Below are 21,759 nucleotides of genomic sequence, written 5' to 3'. Positions count from 1 at the left end.
AATTAAATTAATCAACATTCATTAACTGTCAGTCACTCCATTAAAGACCGACAGCTGCACTCTTCACATTGTAGATATATTTCTGTATCTATTGTATGTAACCAATTAATAGTAAGTTGGCCCTTTTCAAATTGCTCGTAACTACAGCTGGGTCAAACTTATCCCTCTAATGAACAATTAGTTAAAGTCCAACTATGAACTAGACCTCTCTCTAGCCAGTGAGAGGGTGAGACGTTTTATTGTTCAAGACTTGGAATCAATCCTTAAGGGAACAATTTATTTACGTACCTTAATCATGGGAAGAAGTGAATTCCATCTTGTGTAGCTGTGTTCCCAGTTCCTCACTCGGATGAATCCCTAAAATGGTAGATATATTGAGTCGACGAATCTGGCCACTTTCACCCATACAGATCAAAGGATCACTCTCATAGGCGAGAGTTTACAACTCACTCAAGATTAAGGTTAAGTCACCTGTGGTTATCCTAGTGAAATGTAGGTCTTTTCAAGTAACGATGTTATAAAGAGAGACTAATCATTTCGTGGTCTGATCTTATACAAATTCTTTGTACAGGATGCTCCCGCTCACATGTTTCCAAATAAACGATCAAGATTAGATCATTTGTAATACTTTACAACAATTGTAACAATTACAAAGTGGACTTTATCCATAGTGTTACCAAGATAAGGTATCCAACCTTATTTATATACTACAAACCATTTAGGTTATTACTTAAATTTGATCCACTTGTATGTCACCACATACATGTTTAAGCTACACTAAATAACCTAGGATGTTAGTTTACTGGTTTTGGGTTAATGCAGACTAAATGTCAAATAAAATAACACTTTATTTTATTAAATAAATAATTCGCTGTACAAATAATTCACAAACTACGAAACCATGAGATTTAGGACATCAACCCCAACATTACCTATGATACTCGTATCTTGGAACTCAATCGAACATTTTGATATTTTGGTATTAGGTTTCATTTAAAGTCATTTTATAAATGTTTTCAACCGAAAACCCTATGTTGATATTAAAATGCCACTCGTTGGGCTTTCCAGCTCACTTTTTTAAATGTTTTTTTCCCCTAGGTAGCGGAAAGAGTTGAGTTTCAGGTGCCACACAAGGACAAAGTCTGCCACACCACAGGATTAGTCTTCTTTTTGTAAGTTTAGTTATGAGGGTTCGGGTAGTTGACGTTGGTTGTATTTAGAGGGCGTGGAAGCTTATAATATGAATTGTAAGAACACCGAGTTGGAAGTTGTAATAAAATTTTTATAAACATTAAATTTGGTTGTAATAAAATAATCATTATTTGAGTTATGTTATTTAGTGTCTAAGTTGTTGGGTAAGCATATCAAGGTGGATAGTAAGTATCACAAAAGGATAGTATTTACCGTCCTCATACCTCATTCCGGGTGAAAGAGATAAGCGAGGGAGGTAGTGTGACAAGTTGATTATCAAACGAGACCTTAATTTTTATCAAAATTAATTGAATAATAATAAAATAATTTATATGCAACAAAGAGCACATAAAATTTATAGGAAAAAAAGGTTATTAGAGATTAAAAAAAAATTAGCATAGTAAACATATTGTTAAACAAAGTCAAATAAAAAAAAAAAAGACTTAAAGCAATAGTAAAAAAAAAAAAAAAGCAGAGAAAAATAGGGATATTACGTGAATCCATGGATACCGTAAGCGCGTGTTAAAGAAAGAAATTCCCAAGAAGATTTGGATATTATGACTTCTCGTCTTTTTACACTGCGGTTTGAGGGAAGAAGAAAGGAATTTCTTGGCGAGCAAATAATTCACAGAATTTTTAATTTTTATTTTTGGGTAATATAAAATCATTGCCAAATTCCTTCTCTGTCTCTCCTTTTACCCCTTTCCCCTCCGCCTGGTGGGATAAGAAAGAGGGTTTTCTCTCTCTCATCTTCCTTACTTCTCCTTCTCCTTCTCCTGATGCTAAGGATTACACCCTTTTCCTGTTTCTTCATCTTCCTTCTTCTTCTTCTCCTCCTCTGACCCAGAAGGGGAAGAAGAAACTAACCTCTTTGCAGAAAACCCAACTCTTTTAGAGACCTCTCTTCCATGGAATCTGCTTCCTTTGATCCAACCCCACAAGGGTTCAAGGATAAAGAGTCAATGGTTGACCCCTTCTTGGTTGAGGCTCTTCAGAATCCTCGACATCGTCTCACCAGTGAGTTCTTTTGTTTCTTTCGTTTTTTTGTTTGAAAGGGGGTTGAATTGCCCAATTGACCTTTGTTGTTGATCTTGATTCTGTTTCTGGGATCAATTGTTTTGTTTTGTTTTGTTTTGTTTTGTTTTTTTTGGAATTTGGGTTCTTGTAGTTTGTTTGATTTGGATTTGGTGGTGCTTTAAGCTTGTAGTTGGGTAAGATCTGTTTTTTTTTTTTTTCCTGTGGGGTTTCTGTCTTTTAGTTTGCGGAGGAAATCTGGATGAGGGCAAGAATCTTACGATTATGGTTTCCCGCAAGAGCCAATTGCATAGTTAACAAGAGAAGATACGTATAGAAGTAACATCTGAACAGAAATTCACATTTCTCTGATTATAATTATGATTTACAAGAAAGGAGAAGAGGTATCCCCTATCCACCAAGGGGATTACAGAAAATTCCCCATTGGAAATAATCTGCGTTAAGATAAAGTTACAAAAATCACTATGAAGCAAACACCATACAGAAGAAAACAGCTGACTTGGTGTTAGAAACTTAGTCCTTATTTCCCAATGTTTTTCATAAAAGCGCCCCTACTGAGAAAAATCACAGAATCTTAGATTCTTTTGCTAAAGAAAGTTCTGGAAATGAGCTGGTAAAAGGCGTCTGTGCAACACTTAGGCAAAACCCAACAGAGTTTGAAAGATTTAAACAATCTATACCACATGAGGCAGCAAATGGGCATTTAAAGAACAAATGAAATATCTCCTTCACGTGCTTCCTTTATAAGATGCACCAACTGGGAGTTACTGAAGCTGTGGGCTTGCATTTAGCTCCTCAAGGGCAGAGATCGAAAGGAATATGTTCACTTTTTAAATAAGTTTAGCTTTCCAAATGATATTCACATATGAGGGGATTAACACGTGTTCCTTAGCTGTTGTATATTGTATTTTTTGGATATTCCATTGATTAAGAACCTTATATTTTTAGAATGAGAATGGCCGGATCTATGTTTGTTGTTTATAGCAATGTGATTTCTCTTTTATTGTTGCACTTATTGTATTCTGCTATCACCATTCAGATACTGATGACATTAGCAAGAAAGAGAGTTAGATGTCGTGTCCTTGTTGATCTCAAGAAAAGATGATTGTTCGACAGATTTTTGTAATCTTCTGTTTGTTTCATTTGGGGTTGGAATTACATTCCTTATGTTAACTTGTTTTTTAGCTGGTTCCTTTTTGTTAATAATGAAAGTTCTGCAATCTGATTAGAAATGTTAAAGGAAAAAAGTCTGAAATCTTATGGTTGGATCTGATTATTAATTTTCTTTGAGACGCCTTCTGGAAAGGAACAATTAGAATCTTTGTTGGGAAGGAAAGAAACTTTAATCGTTGGTTTGATCTCATTTTTGCACACGGCTACTTGGTTCAAGCTTAATAACTCCTTTTGCAATTGCTCGCATAATGATTTGTCTGCTAATTGGTAGGAAATTTTGTAAGCCCCATTGTAGGTTCTCCTTGCCTTATGTATATTCATCACATCAATGAAATTTTGTTTACTTAAAAAAATAAAGGAAAAAAAAAAAGAGAAAAAAGTGTAATAAGAGTGTTAGTGGGTTATGTTTGGTTCTTTGCTTAAAACACAATGACAACATAAACACTTCCATGAACTATTTAGTTATGAGACATTTATTTATTTTTATATGAAAGACTAAATTTCTTTGAGAAAAAAAAAATGAATGAATGCGAGGGCATACAAAAATGACAAAGCCCACAAAAGGGAGCACCCTAGAGGAAGGGCCTCCAAGCTAACAAAATGAGACCTAATGAATAATTTGAAAAGGTACTCATCACCGACGCCGAGAGAGAAACATTAAAATTCACAAGGGACCAAACATCAAAAGGGGCCCTCCTCTCTAACCCTCTAAAGATTCTATTATTTCTATCCCCCAAATACCCCAGGCACACACCCCTACTTTCCAGAAGCTCCCTTTCCCCGTAAGCAAAGGATGGAGGAGGAACCTCTTGATCATATCACTAAAAGCTTTGGGAGGGGCTAACTAAAGTCCAAACATTCCAAAGAAGTAGTTCCAAACCAAATGAGCATGATCACAACTCCAAAATAAATGAGCCAGATCTTCTTCCGCCTTGATGCAAAGGACACAAAAAAAGGCCCAACCTTCCTCGAGAGCTTATCCAAAGTATTAGTTCTTCCGTGAGTAACTCACCAGACAAAGAATTTCACCTTTTTGAGGATTTTCGTTCTTCTAAAAAAATGGGAACACCACTTAAAACCAATCGGATTATGGTAAGTTTTCCTCCTTCTGAGGAAAAAGCTTCTCTTTTTCTCACCTTGTCCTCTAGGACTCCAAAATGATAATTGGCCTCGTGTCTCCAAGAGGAAGCCCCAAGTAAGACGTTGGAAAGTCATGTTGCTTAGCTCGTTCAAACTAAAATGTTATTGACATTGACATTCCACTTTTAGTAACTTTGATTTTGTTTTTTTTCCTTCCTGGAGCGCATTTAGTTACTGGTAGATCTTAAATATTGGGAAATCCTTGTTCCTTATGGGCCAGAGTTACATTACTGGACGTAAAAAGCTTTGACATACTCCTGACAGATAATGCAAGGACAAGTATCATTACATAAATGGATGTTAAGCAAAAGCAATATTTTTGGAGGCCTCTATTTGTCACATCTTTTAATGTCTTTTGGAATCAGTATTTAATTTTCCTCAGCTAGGTGTAGAGGGTAGTTCATAATTGGCAGGGATTTCTCTTTTGATTTGTAAGCATCCTTCCTAAGTGATATGTCCGTTGATATGAATGTGCATTTTTATATTTCTTCATTTGAACATTGATTTCTTTTAATAATATGAGTAACTTTCATGTTAATTTATAATTTCTTTTCAGTTTTACGAATGGAACTTGACATCCAGAAGTTTTTGCATAATCCTGATCAGCAGCTTTTTGAGTTCCAGCATTTTCCTACTTCATACCTTCGACTTGCAGCTCATCGTGTTGCTCAACATTATGGCCTTCAAACCATGGTTCAGGACTCTGGCATAGATGGTTTTGGAAATAGGATCTTGGTTCGAAAAACGGTGGAAAACAGACTCCCTTCTGTGCATTTATCTGAAATACCTGCGAAGCAATTGGACAATGAGAAGCATGAGCAGGTCAAAATTGTCATTAGACCTAGGCCTAACAAAATGTCTGGAATTTCTGCCAATGAAGGAGGTCACAAACAAAGTTCTGTCAGAAGTGTGGAAGAGAGAAAGGAGGAATATGATAAGGCACGAGCTCGAATCTTCAGCTCCCCAAGTAGTCCTGAGATAGATAATACAACGTCTCAAACACCATCTGAAGGAAAGTATGCATGCTCAAACAGGGATGAGACTGAAGGCTGTAGAACTTTGGGTGGTGATTTGGAAAAATTTAATGGCAGGGATGGCATGACTTCTCGAGTTGCCATTTTCAAAGATAGGGAAAAGGATCGTAGTGACCCTGATTATGATCGCAATTACGATAGGTATGTGTACATCTATCTAATTTGGATCTTGAATTGGCAATTATGTTTAGTGTCTCTTTATGGGTGTTCATTTGTTGAACTTTTTGTTATTGTGGGACCTTTGGGGGAGAGGAACAATAGAGAGTTTCGTGGTGTGGAGAGGGATCCTACCGAGGTGTGGTTATTGGTGAGGTTTCATGTTTCTCTTTGGGCTTCGGTCTCTAAGTCTTTTTGTAATTATTCCATAGGCAATATCTTACCTAGTTGGAAACGCTTCCTTTAATGGGTTTTTACTTTTTTGTGGACTTGGTTTTTGTTGGCCCTTGTATTCTTTCAGTTTTTTCTCAATGAAAGCAGATGTTTGAATAAAAAAAATTGTTGAACTTTTTGGTTTAGTATCATTCTTTTGGATTAGAGCCTGTTTTTGTAGGTAGTTGAGGATTTTTTTGGTTGGTTTGTTTTTTGTATATCCTTGTATATTCATTCATTTTTCTCAATGAAAGCTTGGTTTCTTACCAAAATAATATGTCAATTATGTTGGTGGTGGATTAAGAAAAAGTTTTAGATTCTGTTGATTATTTTTATGTTTATGCATGAGTGCTTTATTTTGCTTTGTTGGAAATTTTATGCTATTATTTGCGGCTGACTTTTTATTGGTTGCAGCATGTTGCATGTCTGCAAAATTCCAGTAGTGTTCAGTTTTTTATTCTTCCAATTTCCATGAAAGTTTAAGCCTATGCCTAGGATATGCCAATGAAGATGGCAATTTTGAATCACATAATCAAATTTTGATTCTTTCTCTCTCAATACAGGTATATTAGGAACCTTCCAACCAATCAAAACTTAAGCTTGGCTCCATTTATTATGCAAAAAATTCAGCCTCCATTTGTACAATATGATTCGGGTTATTCTCTCATGGGTCATATGCCAGGAACTCAAGCTTCAGTTAACTATGGGCCTCATCCGAGTCCTGTTGTAAGCCCTTTCTGCGCAATGGGTTTAAACCAGGCATCTAGGGATGCTTCTTATGAGCAGTGGCAGAGTGCTGCAATGATGTATGCCCATTCCTACAACCAGCTCAGGCATTCTGCATTTCAGGTATTTTTAATTTTATTTAACGAGGCCTTCTCCTTTGCAAAAAGGTTGCAAGCGTTATTTGTCAAAAACCCAGAAAAAAAAAGATCATCAATCTTTTTGCATTGTGTTGCATTGTGTTGCATTTTTTTATTCATGATTGAGATGAGATCAGAAAAATCATATTTTTTAATAGAGTTTAAATAGTTCGGTTCTTCATGTTGTAAGGTTTATTTATTTATTTATTTTTTAAGGAAGCAATATATATTTCACTGATAAGATGAAATAAAGAAAGTGAACCCATCAAAGAACTTGAAATTACAAAAACCTTTTAGTCAAAATGTTAACACAATAATTTGAAGGCTTGAACTAAAACTTTGTGATAAAGTTGTTGAAAGGGAGGAATTGTTGCTGAAAGTCCAATATTTTCTCAATTCATTAGCACCAGAAGGCAGATAAAGGCTCTAACCAATAACCAATTGAACCCACCAACAAATATTTTAGGTTTGATGATGTCAAATCTGGATCGAAGCATGCGTTGTCTTTTTAATAAAGTGTAACATGTACTGAAGGTGCAACTTTAGAAGTGGATATAGGTATTCATGTGACTGACCTTTTTTGTGTAGTTTCATAGATTATGTTACTTTTCCGTGTTTGTGTTCATGCACATGCTTCTTTGTTTCTCTCTAGCTAAATGGACCATAAAAGAGCCCTGGTTGTGCGTTTGTTTAATATCTAAGCTTTGCGTTTCTGCTACTATTGGAGCAATTCTTTTGATACATTGTGTCAAGGGCTTCCACAACTTCCTCTCCCTAGTTTTCTTTTAGACCATTTTTCTGTCCCATGCATATACTGATTCACTGATACTGGATATACATATACTCAGCCATATTTCATTTGGTTCATCAGGAACTCCTCCTATCTATTTACCGATCATTGCTAGATTTCTTTTCTCAAATTTCCAAGGATTTAAGCTCCCCTTATTGGAGGAAGAGAAGTTTTAGACTTCTTGACTAAATGCCCGTCAATTCCCCACCTCACCATCTGGCTCGATCATCTATCATAATTGGCTAGGCACAAAGGCTGCAAAGATATGATTGAGGACTTGCTTCTTCACCCTCGGAAGGAAGGTTTCTGTGGCACGCTAGGGTATGCACTATTGTTTGGGGGCTTTGGGGAGAAAGAAATAATAGAAATTTTAAAGAGTTTGAGAGAACCCTGAGTGAGGTGTGGTTCTATATTAGGTTCAATGTCTCACTATGGGGTTTGTGACTAAGTTTTTGTTGTAATTATCTATTAGGTTTTATTTTGTTAAATGGTAGGCCATTTTTGTAGGTTGCCTCTCATCCGTGCCTTGTTCGTGTTTATGCTTCTTAGCTTTTAATCCTGAGTTTTGAGATTGTCCATGTGTTACTTTTTTCATTTGCTCTGGTAATGAGATAATTTTTAAAATTTTTAAATGCTGACAATGACATAAAAATTATAAAATAAAAAATAATTAAAATAGCAATTAGAAAAAAACCCCTCTCTCTCCTCTCTCTTCTCCCCCATCTCCATTCGTGCCAATACCAATTCTTCTTCCTCTTCACCGATGTTCGTGTGAGCCTCATCGGTGGTTTTTGAGCTCTAAGCTTCGTTGGTGGTTGTGGGAATATGGTCAGTGGTCATGGGGGTTGATTTTGTTTTCCTACATATAGATTTAGAGGGGATTTTTTTTTATGAATGTTATATGGGGGGAATTGAGTGATGGGCGATGGGAGACAAATATGATACTTTGGTTTTGCAACTGAAATTGGGTGATTTTGAAGGGGAAAAGGAAGAAGAAGAAGGAGGAGGAGAGTTAGTCCGGCACTATAGGGTTTGTTGAATCATTTAGTCATGTATCATTTTTGTACATGACCTATAAAAAATTGTTTCTTAATAAAAAAAAAAGGTTTGTTGAATCAGCTCGTGATCAATTCTAAAAGAAATGTTATTTGGAAGAGAAAATTCCTTGAAGACTAGAAGAGTAAACATGAATGATATACTCTCAACTCCCCAGGGGTTGAGACATCCCTTTTAACATCTGAAGAAGTTTTAATATAGCTCCGTTTCGGATTTGTTCTTCCAGACTTTTTGGTATCTTATATGCTCATCACAAGAGCACTAGTGCTTTGATCGGGGAGTTCTTTCTCAATCCGGCATTTGGGAAAAATTGTCGCCTTTTATTGCTTGTTGGGGTGTTGTGATCTTATGGATTCTGTGGGGTGAACAGAATAGTAGGATTTTTAGAGGAGTTGATAAGGGACTCCAGTGAGGTTTGATCTTTAATGAGCAGACATTTAAGTTAGATAGTTTTCTTTGTTCCGTGTTATTATTCGAAGAGAAGTTGATTGTGGCAAAACCCAGAGTCAGTAAGTTGCATTTCCTTTTAGAATTCTGATATGTTATGAATTTTCTATTTGGTAATCAAATCTCCCTTGAAAAAACTGCTTTATGAAGTGATTTATCTTATGTCCATCTGCTGCTGCTATGTTATTGCAGGCCCCATTCTGTCAGCAACCCCTCAGCTTTGACTATTCTCAAAACCATTAGATACGATGAGGAGTTTAGGTGAAAAAAAAAAGTTTACAATTAGATTTTGTATTTGTAGGGGTTGCATTTTACTCTTGCTTTTGACTGCTTGGAACTCAGTTCTAGTTTGGGACTCTTTTGTTCTTCATTTGGACCTTTATCATAAGAATTTGTAAGGATTGAGGACTTTCTCATGTCTTTTGGACAAATTTAAAATGCTCCAATATGCCATTAGTTGAATTTCTTCTTTTTATTATACTTTTTGCTTGTATTGCTGTCACACATTCAGTTGTACCATTTTATATTTCTCTGCTACACCCTCTTTAATAACATTTCTCCCATTGGACTTCAACTTTTTTTTTTCTCTGCTAATGTATGTATTTATGTATATATATGTGTGTATATACATGTGTATATATATGTGTATATATTCCTTTTTTTTTTTTTGGTAATATCGTTGACAGTTTAGGTCAACTTATGTGCATTATTTTTTCCTTTACGAAACTTAGAAATCGCTCAAAATGATCCAAAATCCAAAAACTTTTATGTTATTGACTTCACTTCATATTTACACTCTTTTGTTCTTCAACAGCCACAATATTTCATTCATTCAATCCAACACTATTATTTCATTTTATTCTCTATCAACATTTTTTCTCCACTAAAATTCCCATATCTATGTTTTTTTCTTATATTACCAAAAACATCAAATACCAAAGATGATCTAAGCTTAAAATTTGTGAAGCCTATTAAAAATAAGTGTGCTTTTACCATTTTGTTTAATCTATAAGTATGGTTGGAAAAAGTACGAAAAAAAAAGTATTAAAACGAGTGGTCATTTAGTTAAAAATGGGAGTTATATCGACAAAGATATGATTAAAACAAAATCGCTAGTAAAAAGTGTGCGATCGTTGACTTTATGTGTGTGAACGATGATTTTGTCTGATCATATCTTTTGTGATCTTTCTAACTAAGTTTTTAAATTTATTTTTTGTGATCTTTCCAACTAAGTTTTTAAATTTATTTTTTGTGATCTTTCCAACTAAGTGAAAAAGAGAAAAAATAGATGGTTTTGACTTCTAGAGTTTTAAAGTTGAATATTGAATAGGTTTTTGTTCAATTTACCAACATGGTTGAAAAGAATTGGAAAAAAAGTATGAAAACAAGTGGTTATTTAGCTGAAGTAAAGTTGTATCTATGAAGATATGACTAAAATAAAATAAAATTTCACATAACAAAAGGTTTTTGTGATTGCTGGCCTCGGGTATTTCATGTTTTCAAATTTGTGTTTGGTAACAGATTCAAAAATTAAATTATAATTTAAACAATTTTTCAAAATGTGTTTATGATATATTTAAAAATCATAAAATCAATTATAGTTACTAAATACTACAATGTAAACTATCACTAATTAATTTATGAACACGTTTTATGTTAAAATTTTTAGATATTAATTATTTTGTAATATTATATAACCTGTCTCTTATACACATCTAGATGTGTATAAGAGACAGTCTTAGCCCATTTTGGTGGCTCAACAAGCACCAATGGGGCACACTAAAAAAAACAATGTTTTTATTTTTTATTTTTTTTTGGCATACCATGTGAATTAAATTAAAAAAAAAAAAAAAGAAAAAGAAATTCTAGAGATAGAGCACATTGACGGACATAAGGTGTGAATCAAAATTTTTATTAAATTGAAAAAAAATTAATTGTTAAAATTTGTTGGCGTGAAAAACTTGTATGAGTTCTCAAACTTATAAAAGTTTTAAAATTACACCTTCGAACTATAATAATTGTCCAATTTTAAAACACCTATAAGTTTGCGCTTAATTTTTATAATGAAAAGTTTGAGATATAATTGCAATTACCACCATAATTTAGGGGTGATTTTTTTCAATTTACCTGATTATCTTTTATATAAATTTTTATTGTCATCGATATTCATTATTATTTTCATAAACATTTCTATAAAATTAAAATATCGAACATCGAGATTTCAAACTTTTTATCGTGTTTGAAAATTGAAGAGTATTCATAAAGAAGTGGGAGAAAATATCAAATAAGAAATTATTTACACACAAAGTTGATGCAAATCATATTCTCATTTAGGGGTATTTATGAAGGGTCAAAAAGAAATAAACACATTTGGTAGTACATGAGTTTCTTCTTGTAGATGAAGGAATAACTTTATCCATAATTGTACATTACTAAACCTTCAAATCTTTATTTATTAATTTCTTTTTTGTTTTTTTTGTTTTTTTTGTTTTTTTTTTTATATGTTTTGTTCTTCTTTGGGCTATTTATCTTGTTGATGGTCCCCTTATCTTATCTTGTTACACAACTGAAAGTCTTCTTTGTCTTGTTATACTTTATGACCTCTACTAACTCTTAACTCACTTTTTTTTTTCTTTTTTCTTTTTCTTTTTGGTCATTCAATGTTTTTGTTTAGTTGGACTTTGTTCTCTATAAGTCATACGTTGTTTCATGCAATTTAATGTGTCCTGGTCGTGGATAATTTACTAAACGATCGCATAGTAGTTTACTAAATAAAATATTCCGGAATGACGCATAAAACGATCGTATATAATTACTAAATGATCCGCATAGTAATTTATTAAACGATTGTGTGCGATCGTGTATAATTACTAAACGATCGTGGATAATTTACTAAGCGATTGTGTGCGATTGTATTCAACAGACGCATATGCGGCGTACAGGAAAAAAAAACTAAATAAAATATTCCCGAATGACAGGTTTAATTTTTCTTTAAAATGCAGCGTACGGGGCTAAAAAAAATAATAAAATATTTTAGAATGCGTCTATTCAAGAGACGTACTCGGATGGGGACAAAAAAAAAAAAAACCCACCCATTTTCCCTAAATAAATTGAAAACCACCCATTTTCCCCAATTAACTTTCAAAACTACCCCTATCTAAATACCCCCTTCATTTACTATTGTCAATATTTTAGATAGTTTTCCTAATTTCAACTTTAAAGGTAAATTTTGCTAAGTAATACAAGTAAAAAGTTTAGATGTGTATTATAGCAAAACTTTTTTAAGTAACTAGAAAGTCGAATCTAAATGTCATAAATATTTTTTCAGTAACGAAATGGATTTTAAAGATGTTACGGACATGTTTAGGAGTGATTTTGAAATTGTTAAAATTACTTTTATTATTTTTAAAATCACTTTAAAACATATTTTTTTAATCGTTCAAAATCGATTTTGATGATATGCAAATTGCACTTAGAAATGTAAAATTAAATATTAAATTAATTTTGAACGATTAAAGACATATTTTAGTATGACTCTTTACATGACAAAAGTGATTTTAACAATTTCAAAATATCTCTCAAACGTGCACTACAATTATTTTCAAATATTTTAAGTTTGAGATAATATTAACCTCTTATTTCAAAATAAATTTGACTTATGTATGTATATATCAATTGAAGAGATAAATAGTCTTGATTAAAGTAGAAGATTAACATAATACATATAGTTTTTTTTAAAATTCTAGAAACCTCTTAAACTTGAATAAGTGGGGTAGATTCTTTTTCTTTTTTGAGTTTATATGATATAGATTTTGTAACTTGTTTAATTATTTAATTTAATAACTTACCAAATGGTGTTACGAAACCGCACACAATAATATATAATTAGTTAGCTAATTAACAATTAACAAAGTTAAAGAATCTAGCAACTTGCTAACACATGTCAAATAACAAATACTTATTTTTTCTTTAAAAAAAAAAACAATTATTGTTATGTTATTACATTATAATTTCTAAAAAGGAAAACCAATATCTTTTTCATTGGATAAACTCAAACCCATTTTGCCAAAACAGAAATTAATGGACAAAAAGTGAGTTATTAATTCCAAAACAGCCAAAAGATGATACATATCAATCCCAATTGCCACTAAGAAGCATAAATCACAATTAAAAAGAAAAAAGAAAGCAAGAAAGGGCAATTGTCTTTTTGACACAAATGAATGTGTTGTACAATTTAGTGACATGTAAATGCAAAGCTTGACAATGGCATAAATGGATGGGAGGGTTTCATTATTATTGGACAAACAAACCAAAAGAGTTGGATCTAGTAGTCATTAAAGTAGGAATAAAAAGAGTAAAAGAATGGTCTAAATTTTTTATTATCTTTAAAATAAAGCATTATAGTTATAGGGGTGAAGATTCAAACCTTCACGCTATAATATTTGTTGGCGTGAAAAACTCACATGCATGTGTCGTGGGTTTTCTGTCGGCCCCCTTCTCTGATTTGGTTTCGTCCTTCAACTAATCTGTTGGAGAGTACTTGTACCCGTGTGGTACCGATTCGGCCACATTTCGCTGCCTAAGTTAGTATATGAAGTGTGTAGTTTAGCTAAGCACGGAGAGTAAGGTTAGAGTTTTTTCCTTTAGAGTTTACTTACTTCTTCTCCTTCAAGGTTGTCGAATGGGGTTAAATATTGCCCTTTGCTTTGACACTCATCTGTAGTCAAGGACGAAAATAAATATCGGTAAATTAGATTTATGGATATATCGATGGATATTATAGAAAAAATCACGGATATCATGGAAATTTATAAAAATGTTGTGAATATTTTAATGAAATTTTAGAACAAACTTATTTAAGTAATAAACTATAATTTTAAGTATATAAATCAATAATTAGAAGCCAAATATGTAATAATAGAATAATAATAGATAAAGAGAACCGAAAAATAACAACTGAAACTATAATTATCACTTGAATGACTATAATTACTACGATAATAGCCATAATTACTATTGTTATAAACATATTGACCATGTCCATATTGACTTGTCTAAACTCATTCCCTATACTTGAAACAAGTGAGTCAACATCAATTTGAACATCATCATGTATGGATTTTCTACGAATGAAAGATCTTCCTGTTGCTCTAATTCTTAGACTGCCAACTCTATGGTCATGGTTGAAGTTTTGTGTGCATACGTACGTGAATTGAGATTCTCTAGTGAAGTAGCTAATTTCTGCTCCACCAGCTTTATGACCATGGGGTCTTAAGTTTTTTTTTTTTTTTTTTTTTTTTTTTTTTTTTTTTTTTTTTTTTTTTAACATGAATGTTTTGAATTGAAAATTGAGAAAATTTAAAAATTGGAAAATGTAGTACATTGGAAAAGCTTTATATTGAAAAAAGAAAAAGCAAAGATACGTAGAGATAATCAGATGACATATACCTGAAATATCCATGATATTTTCACGATATATCCACAAAATATTCGTGATATATCTACAAAATATCAACGATTTTGTTGAGCTGTGAAAGATATTAGCCTAAAAAAATATATCGAAGATATATCGTTAATATCGATGATATAATGTGAAATTTGGAGAAAAAAGATCTTACCTCCAATATCTTTATCAGATATGTGATTTTACGTATATATCACATATATATCGAGATATTTTCATCTTTCCCTGTAGTTACGTATAATGTCCGCGATGTCAGCGTGGTTGCAACTCAAGATCATAGAGCGCCAGTGCCAAGCTTTGCTCGGTTACTTTTCGATTAGTACAATTCTTCCAGTTTGATTGATCGATCCAGTATTCGAGGGTCTGACTTTTTTCCTTTCTTGGACATACGGACCCCATGCAGTTTTTCTTAGATTTGGGCCTATTAAGGAGGGTCATTAGGTCTTGCCTGGACAACCCTCTAACAATTTGAATGCTTCCTATGCCTCTTGATCACCATCAAACGTTGTAAGATTAAACAATAGTTGATCTGACTACTCCTAGATATGTTAAAATAATGAAAAGACAAGTAGACAAAGTGATTTCATGGATGTCTTTTCTTTTATCAAGAAGCAGCTTGGAAAGTGTTTTAAATTAAGAATTAATAATGGGAATTTGAAAGGTGTATTTATTATAAGATGTAAGATTTTAAACAAACAACCAATAATTGGGTGAGATACAGCTTGGTTTCCACCTTGTTGGAGTTTAGTGTGTGTTGGGAATCTTAGCACATTATTTCCAAAGCTTAAACTTTGCAAACCAACAAAGTTTTAGCTCAGCTTTTGTAGGCCAACATGTGATAGACTCAAATCAAAGCTAGTTTTATGACTACCCTTTTCTTTTTTTTGTCCCTTTCTTTATTTCCCTCTTTTACTTGAGTGACTAAAATATTGAGCAAGTCAAGAGGATAACCAAATACAAAAGTTGATAATGTGAATGCAAAGTTAAAAGGGTTAAATGGGTTAAGTAGACCATTTCTTAAATATGTTTTATTAGTATAAGTAGTTAAGTTATTAAGTTTTGTATATGTTGAGAATTGTCCACGGTAAGATCTAAAGTCTATAAACAAGCCTAAATCTAAATGGTATCGAGAAAGAGCATAGGAAAATGTACCTCCAAAAAAAAAAAATGTCAGTTCCTCATAGTATGGTTTAACCAATTGAACCAATGAGTACATACCAACTAGAAAATAACTGAGTTGAGGTCGAACTGGCACCCTACTACCTTAAGTACCAGAAACTCCTTGACATCTCTACCGTCATATACAACTGTGAGTATGTGTCTGAGGATTGACTTTTAAAATTTCTATATGTATTCGAATTTTTTTTATTTGCCACAAAATGTTTTAAAAAACACATTAAAAAGTTTTTCTTTTCTTTTTTTTTAAATGAGATTTTCATTTGTTATTATAATAATGCTTTAATATATATATAGAAACAAGATTGGCTCATGTATGTTGTTATGGGTAGGTCATACCACTTGGATGGATTCTCAATTTTTTTTAAGTAATCGTGTCTATTTCATTAAATAAAAAAGTAGATATTTTAAATCCAATTTAATAACAAGTATTTGGTGTCACATTAGTATTTAATCAATACACAACTCTTAACATTTTGTGAAAAGTAAGAATTTGGTTTTATAAATTAATACATACAAGTATGGAGATTTATAACTTTTTAAAATCTAAAATCATAGAATATTTAACCTTAAAAGAATGATAAAGTTTGTACATCATTATCTTTACTTAAAACTAAATCGATGATAGGGTTGTTTTTAGTGAATCTATGATATAGTCGTTAAATCAAACCTAATTCAATAATTTAGATGTAAAAAGAAAATCGTATACTTTTTTTTTTTTTTTTTGATAAATTTGGCAAGCATAACACATTTTAAAAGTGTTATTAATTTGTATTTGTAAACTAGATTAAATATATGATTTCATTTTTCTAACATGCCCATCATATTTTGTTTCATTTTTAATAGGTGAAGAAATTGAATTTTATCCTTGGTTATTTTTAATATGTCACATCACTATTTTTTTCCGTACAACAACGTGTAAATTGGAAGATTCAAATCTAATTTATTATGTCAAGGATATATGTCTAGATGATTTTCTACCCTAGATTTTGTTTCATCTATATTGACGAACATGATAAACAAGTTTATAGAATAATTATTAAAAGATTAGGATAGAGAATGAAGTTTATAAATATTTATAAAATATATGATTTATAAGATAAATAAGTGGATGAATGATTGATGTTATATGACCAAATACAATAATAGACCCAAAAGAGGGAGAAAATAAAACAAAAGAATTAAAGAGATATTTGTCACGATGTTGTACTTGATTGCACACAAACCACAAAATCTAATGCTTGTTTCTTCCACTTTTTTCCATAAAACTTTGTATTTTAGTTTCACAATTTAGATTGCCCTAAACATCACTTTCTTTGGCACATAGTCTTTGTTGAAAAATTTACATTCCTTCTAAGAAAAATCAGATTTTTCTTTTCTTTTCATTTCTTCCTTCTCTAGGAATCTTTCTCTTGTATAAAATTTCAATCCATCAAATCTATATTAGAAAAAAAACTAAAATGCGTTTAAATTAGATTTATAATTATTGATTCTCATGAAAATCACGATAAAAAAAATGGTAAAGAATAAGCATAATTTTCATTAAAAAAAATGAATGTTATTAAATAGTTTCTAAATTATGATATAAGTTATTGAATTTTGATGATTCTATTTTTAAAATTATGAAATTATGGTGATTGTAATCATGCCATCTTCGTTGTAAACGTAACAAAATTGTGATGTGCTTTGGAAAAAAACGTGAGTTGATTTGGTATTAACGTAAATGGACAAAAGCATAATTGGTAATTATTGCTTCAAGAAGAGGTTTGTTTAGCGTGACACTTTATTCGGTCCAATTATTCACTCTTTCTTTTGAACGTTTGCCTCGAAAAATTAAATTGAAAAATATTACACAACTTCAAATTCACAAGTAATTTAAAGTTGAAAAGTTAAAAAAAAAAAAACAAAATAAACACATGGATGAAAGTGTATTGTCAAAAATTATAATTCGAACATATTAAAACAATACTTGTCCATATATGCACAATTCAATAAAATTGATAAAGGCACTCATTTCCCTATATGGTTTATCTTTAGTAGCCTAAGAATATTATTTATTCAAACTTATCTGTTCATTGCAATATAATTAAACTACAATTTTCTTTCATTTACTTTAAAATGTATGCTTTGATTATTCTACTTTTACTAAATGACTTTTTTTTTGGGTCATAGCTTACAAAATCCAAATACAAATTCTCTATATGATGTATATATTTCAAGAAACTTACTCAATGTTAATTGAGTAGAACAAACAAATAAAAAATAAAAATAACTAAATTAACGTATATTTTTTAGATAATATATAATGGTATTAAGATCACACTTTTAAAAATTTAAAGACCAACATGAGATAAAAGTTAAAAAATATAGAGACCGAAGTAAACACGTTGAGATTATATAAGCCTACTAAAAAAAGAGGAAAGAATAAAACAAGATTAATACCGTAGTGACTTTTTTGAATCACAAATTCAAGGACTTAATAGGTAAATTTAAAAAATAGAGGGATTGAAGATTAAAAAGGTATAATTTTGCTCTATGCTTATTTTTATTGAATTATCCAAATGTGGAGAATAGGCATGTGAGATTTGATTTCCTTAGCAAGGTTCCCAATAATCTAAGTTTATAAGGTTCCTTAAAAACATTATTATTAAAAGAAAAATGGGTGTGTGTGGTTTGGTAGTGCTTCATTACAGCTAACATATGTTTCACCAATGCTCAAGTCAAAACAAACATAATCAAAGATTCTAAACCTCACATGCACTGCCTAATTCCAACTTTAATTAAGATTTAATTATGGATAATTTTTAATTTTTTTTAATTATTTTTTTTTTCTTTTTTGGAAAGACAAGAAGATGCAATGTTTCAAAGATTGCTTGTTGGTATAACAACTTTAGATCACAAAGGAAGAATCAAAGAATCTGCTACTTTTATTTAAAGATTATTGTCTTAAAAAAACATGAACTGGATCAAATCTCCAAAATCACATGTTGATTTTTTTCCAAATAAATGTGTTGCACCATAATCAAATATTTTTTCTTCGCCAAAATATCGTTTTGGTCCCTATATTTTGCAGGTTGTTTAATTTTAATCTTGGTATTTTAAGAAATTTTAAATTTAGTCCATTTTATTTGTTTATTCTTAATTTTTTTTCTTTAAAAAACTTTTTGTTATTTATTATTATTTTCTACTTTAAATTTTGAAAATACGTTCATATATTAATTTTTTTTCATGAACTAATTATTATTATTTAATTAATTTTGATAAAAATTAATTTGATAGATTAAATTTAAGTTTTATTTAAAATCTACTACTAAAATTAGACATGTAAAATTACATATATAAAAATTGAACAAATTTTCAAATTATAATGATGAAAATGATATTTTAATTTTTTTAATTTTTTTTTAATTTTTTATAATTAGCTGGGAAGAGAGTATATATAATTGGTTAAGATATTATTTTTAGTCATGCTCATTGCAAAATAATAATAATAATAATAATAATAATAATAATAATAATAATAATAAATGCCATTTTATTTTTATTTTCTTGACAAGGAAAAAAAAGGAAAAAGAAAGAAAGAAACAGAGAATTTAAAGATGATGAACAAAGCTAAAAATCCTCGAACTCTATTTTGAGGATTTCAATGGATACATTCACAAAGTCTTGTAAAAAGAGTTCATATTAATGTACAATTTTACCCCTTCAGTAATGGAATCGATTTTACCTTCATCCGGCAGCCGCCGGCAATTCAACCGACGAATCAGAAACTCACGGCGGCCAACTGGTTTGGCCGGAGACGAAGAAAGAACAAAATCAGAATCGGAATACCAGGATTTCGAGATCGGTAAAATCGCCATTACCGCCGGTGAGCAAGTCCGGATTTCAAATTGAAAGAAATTTTAATCATTTCCGGTGGGGAAAAGAGTAAGAACCTTCCTTCCTCCTGTTCCATTACCCGAATCCAAATCCTCGCTATAATTCGTCGCCGGAGTACTCACTGGAGCTCCAATCCGGTGAACAGACCGAGTCAAAAACGGGTGCTCAAGTTGCCCATTCGGCGGCGACCCAAACTGAGCCACTTGCCGGTGGTACTGAGCAGCAGCGGCAGCCATCTGGTGGTGGTGATGCTGCAGAGCTCCAACGGGAACAAACGGCAAGAAATGGTCGGAATTACCCCGAGCAGAGTGAAGAAAATGAGCCGGAACAGGGGAACTAGCAAACAAATGATCGGTAGCGGGATCTGAAGCGGCTGAAGGCAATCCAGCACCACCACTAGTTCCGCCACCACTACCACCGGAAATCCCCTGCATACGCTTCAGATAGAGGCGGTATTTCTGCAAATGGCTAGCTACGTTCTCACGAGTTAACCCATCGACGCTCATCAACTGCATTATGGTTTTAGGTACGGCATTTTTTATCCCTAGATGAGCAACGGCGTCAACGAATCGCTTATGAAGCTGCGGAGTCCAGACAAGCCGCGGCCGCTTCAGTGTTCTGGCAGGTTCGTCGCCAGCGCCGGACGCTAAATCCCCTGAATCCCCAAAATCTGCAGAACTCGGCTGAGTGAGCACCGGAGGCGGCGGCGGAGGCGGCGGTGGATGAGAATTGTTATTAATGGGAGGATTTGAGTTAGTAATATCAAATGCTAAAGCAAGATCAGGGGTGATAAGGGTTTGAGAAAGAGGCATCAATTCTTCAGGAGAAGGAAGCTCTGATTCCCATTTTGAGAACCAATTTGAATCATCTTCCTTCATTGTTTCTCAAATCTAAAACAGACCCACTTCAATTTTCACCAATATTTCAACTGGATTTACTTCAATTTTGTAAACAAACAAGAAGAAACAGACACAAAATAGGATAAAAAACAGAATCAAGTGAAATTTTCAGAGCAGAGAAAAAGGAAGAAGAAGAAGAAGAAAAGAAGAAGAAAGGTGAGGAATTTGGGAGAGGGGTTCGAGGTGGATCTTGTAAGCTCCTTTTTTTTTTAGGTTACAATTATTAAAAACATTTATCAAGTACTCTTTTTTTTTATTATTTTTTTATCTGGGTTTTATTTTCCGGGATCTGAGGGCGTTGGAAAAAAAAAAGAAAAAAGAAAAAGAAAAAGAAAAAAGAAAAAACGAAAATCAGAAGATCTGATTTTAAGGAAAAAATGGATGGATTTGTGGCTTGTGGCTGAGCGCGTGGAGTACACGAACCATGTGAGAAGAGGAGTGAGAGTGGGAAAGGGAGAGATGTGTTGAGAGAACCAATCATTTGAATGTCGTGGGCCTTCCCTCAGGGTTTGTTTTGGCTAAGGACAACGCCTCCTAGTACTAGGATTTTTGTAATGGCGCGTGTACTACACGTACTAATGACGGATTTTTCAATTATTATTATTATTATTATTACTTTTAATGTTTATTTGATTTTGTGCATTTTTGTGGGCGTATGATAAGGAAGTTGGATTTTTGTTCAAAGTAGAATTAGGGTTTAGTCTTATCAACTGATAGCAAGCCCAAATGTTAGCCCATCATTTGTTTTGATTCCCACCCTAAAGCTAAAAGTTTCGACGATTTGACTTAGACTCGATTTGGGATTGTCATATTTATAAATTATTTATTTGTGTAATATATTTATAAATATGACAACTAATTTCGCTATCTATTACAATTATCTTATTTGAACTAATATATATTAGTTTAGGTTGATATCGAGTGGAGTATATGTTAAATGGCAATTATCTAAATGATTATTTGCAAAAAGTACGAGACTAAAACAAATATGCTAAAAGTTGAATTACTTAAATAAAAAAAAAATACAAGTCAAATTAAAAGTTTAGGCAATACTTATTTGTGGAAAATGAGTATCTAGACTTCATAAGATATTTAGGTGGTATTCATAGTGTAGAGTTATAAGATAGAGTTTATCAATAAATTTGCAAAATAGATAAAGATAGGAAGATAAAGTTCTTCAATAAATATGCAAACTTTAATAATAAACACTATTGAAATTGAGTTATTTAACATAAGCTTATGA

At 32.0% G+C, this 21,759-nt stretch overlaps 2 protein-coding genes across 3 annotated transcripts; one reads left to right on the top strand and one right to left on the bottom strand.

The window, feature by feature from the left end:
* The first annotated feature begins 1,865 nt into the window (after positions 1–1,865).
* LOC120090027 lies at positions 1,866–9,578 on the top strand. Of its 2 annotated transcripts, XR_005485371.1 has the most exons (5): positions 1,866–2,208; positions 5,096–5,714; positions 6,506–6,791; positions 7,677–7,916; positions 9,291–9,578. XR_005485371.1 is itself a non-coding variant. In XM_039047513.1 (4 exons), the coding sequence occupies exons 1-4, from the start codon at positions 2,100–2,102 to the stop codon at positions 9,339–9,341; spliced, it is 1,065 nt and encodes a 354-aa protein (XP_038903441.1). In that variant the 5' UTR covers positions 1,867–2,099; the 3' UTR covers positions 9,342–9,578. The 2 variants fall into 2 exon arrangements, 1 of the variants encoding a protein (XP_038903441.1); XM_039047513.1 differs by lacking the exon at positions 7,677–7,916 and having other exon boundaries at positions 1,867–2,208.
* A 9,735-nt stretch (positions 9,579–19,313) lies between these two features.
* LOC120091162 (transcription factor MYBC1-like) lies at positions 19,314–21,092 on the bottom strand. Its single transcript, XM_039049052.1, has one exon. It carries the CDS (start codon positions 20,493–20,495, stop codon positions 19,641–19,643), a length of 855 nt encoding a protein of 284 aa, XP_038904980.1. The 5' UTR covers positions 20,496–21,092; the 3' UTR covers positions 19,314–19,640.
* Between the last annotated feature and the right edge of the window lie 667 nt (positions 21,093–21,759).

The sequence above is a fragment of the Benincasa hispida genome, chromosome 11 (assembly GCF_009727055.1).
Source record: "Benincasa hispida cultivar B227 chromosome 11, ASM972705v1, whole genome shotgun sequence".
Classification (NCBI taxonomy): Eukaryota; Viridiplantae; Streptophyta; class Magnoliopsida; order Cucurbitales; family Cucurbitaceae; genus Benincasa; species Benincasa hispida.
Note: the sequence above shows the minus strand (reverse complement) of the source record. Positions and strands in the feature narration are given on the sequence as shown.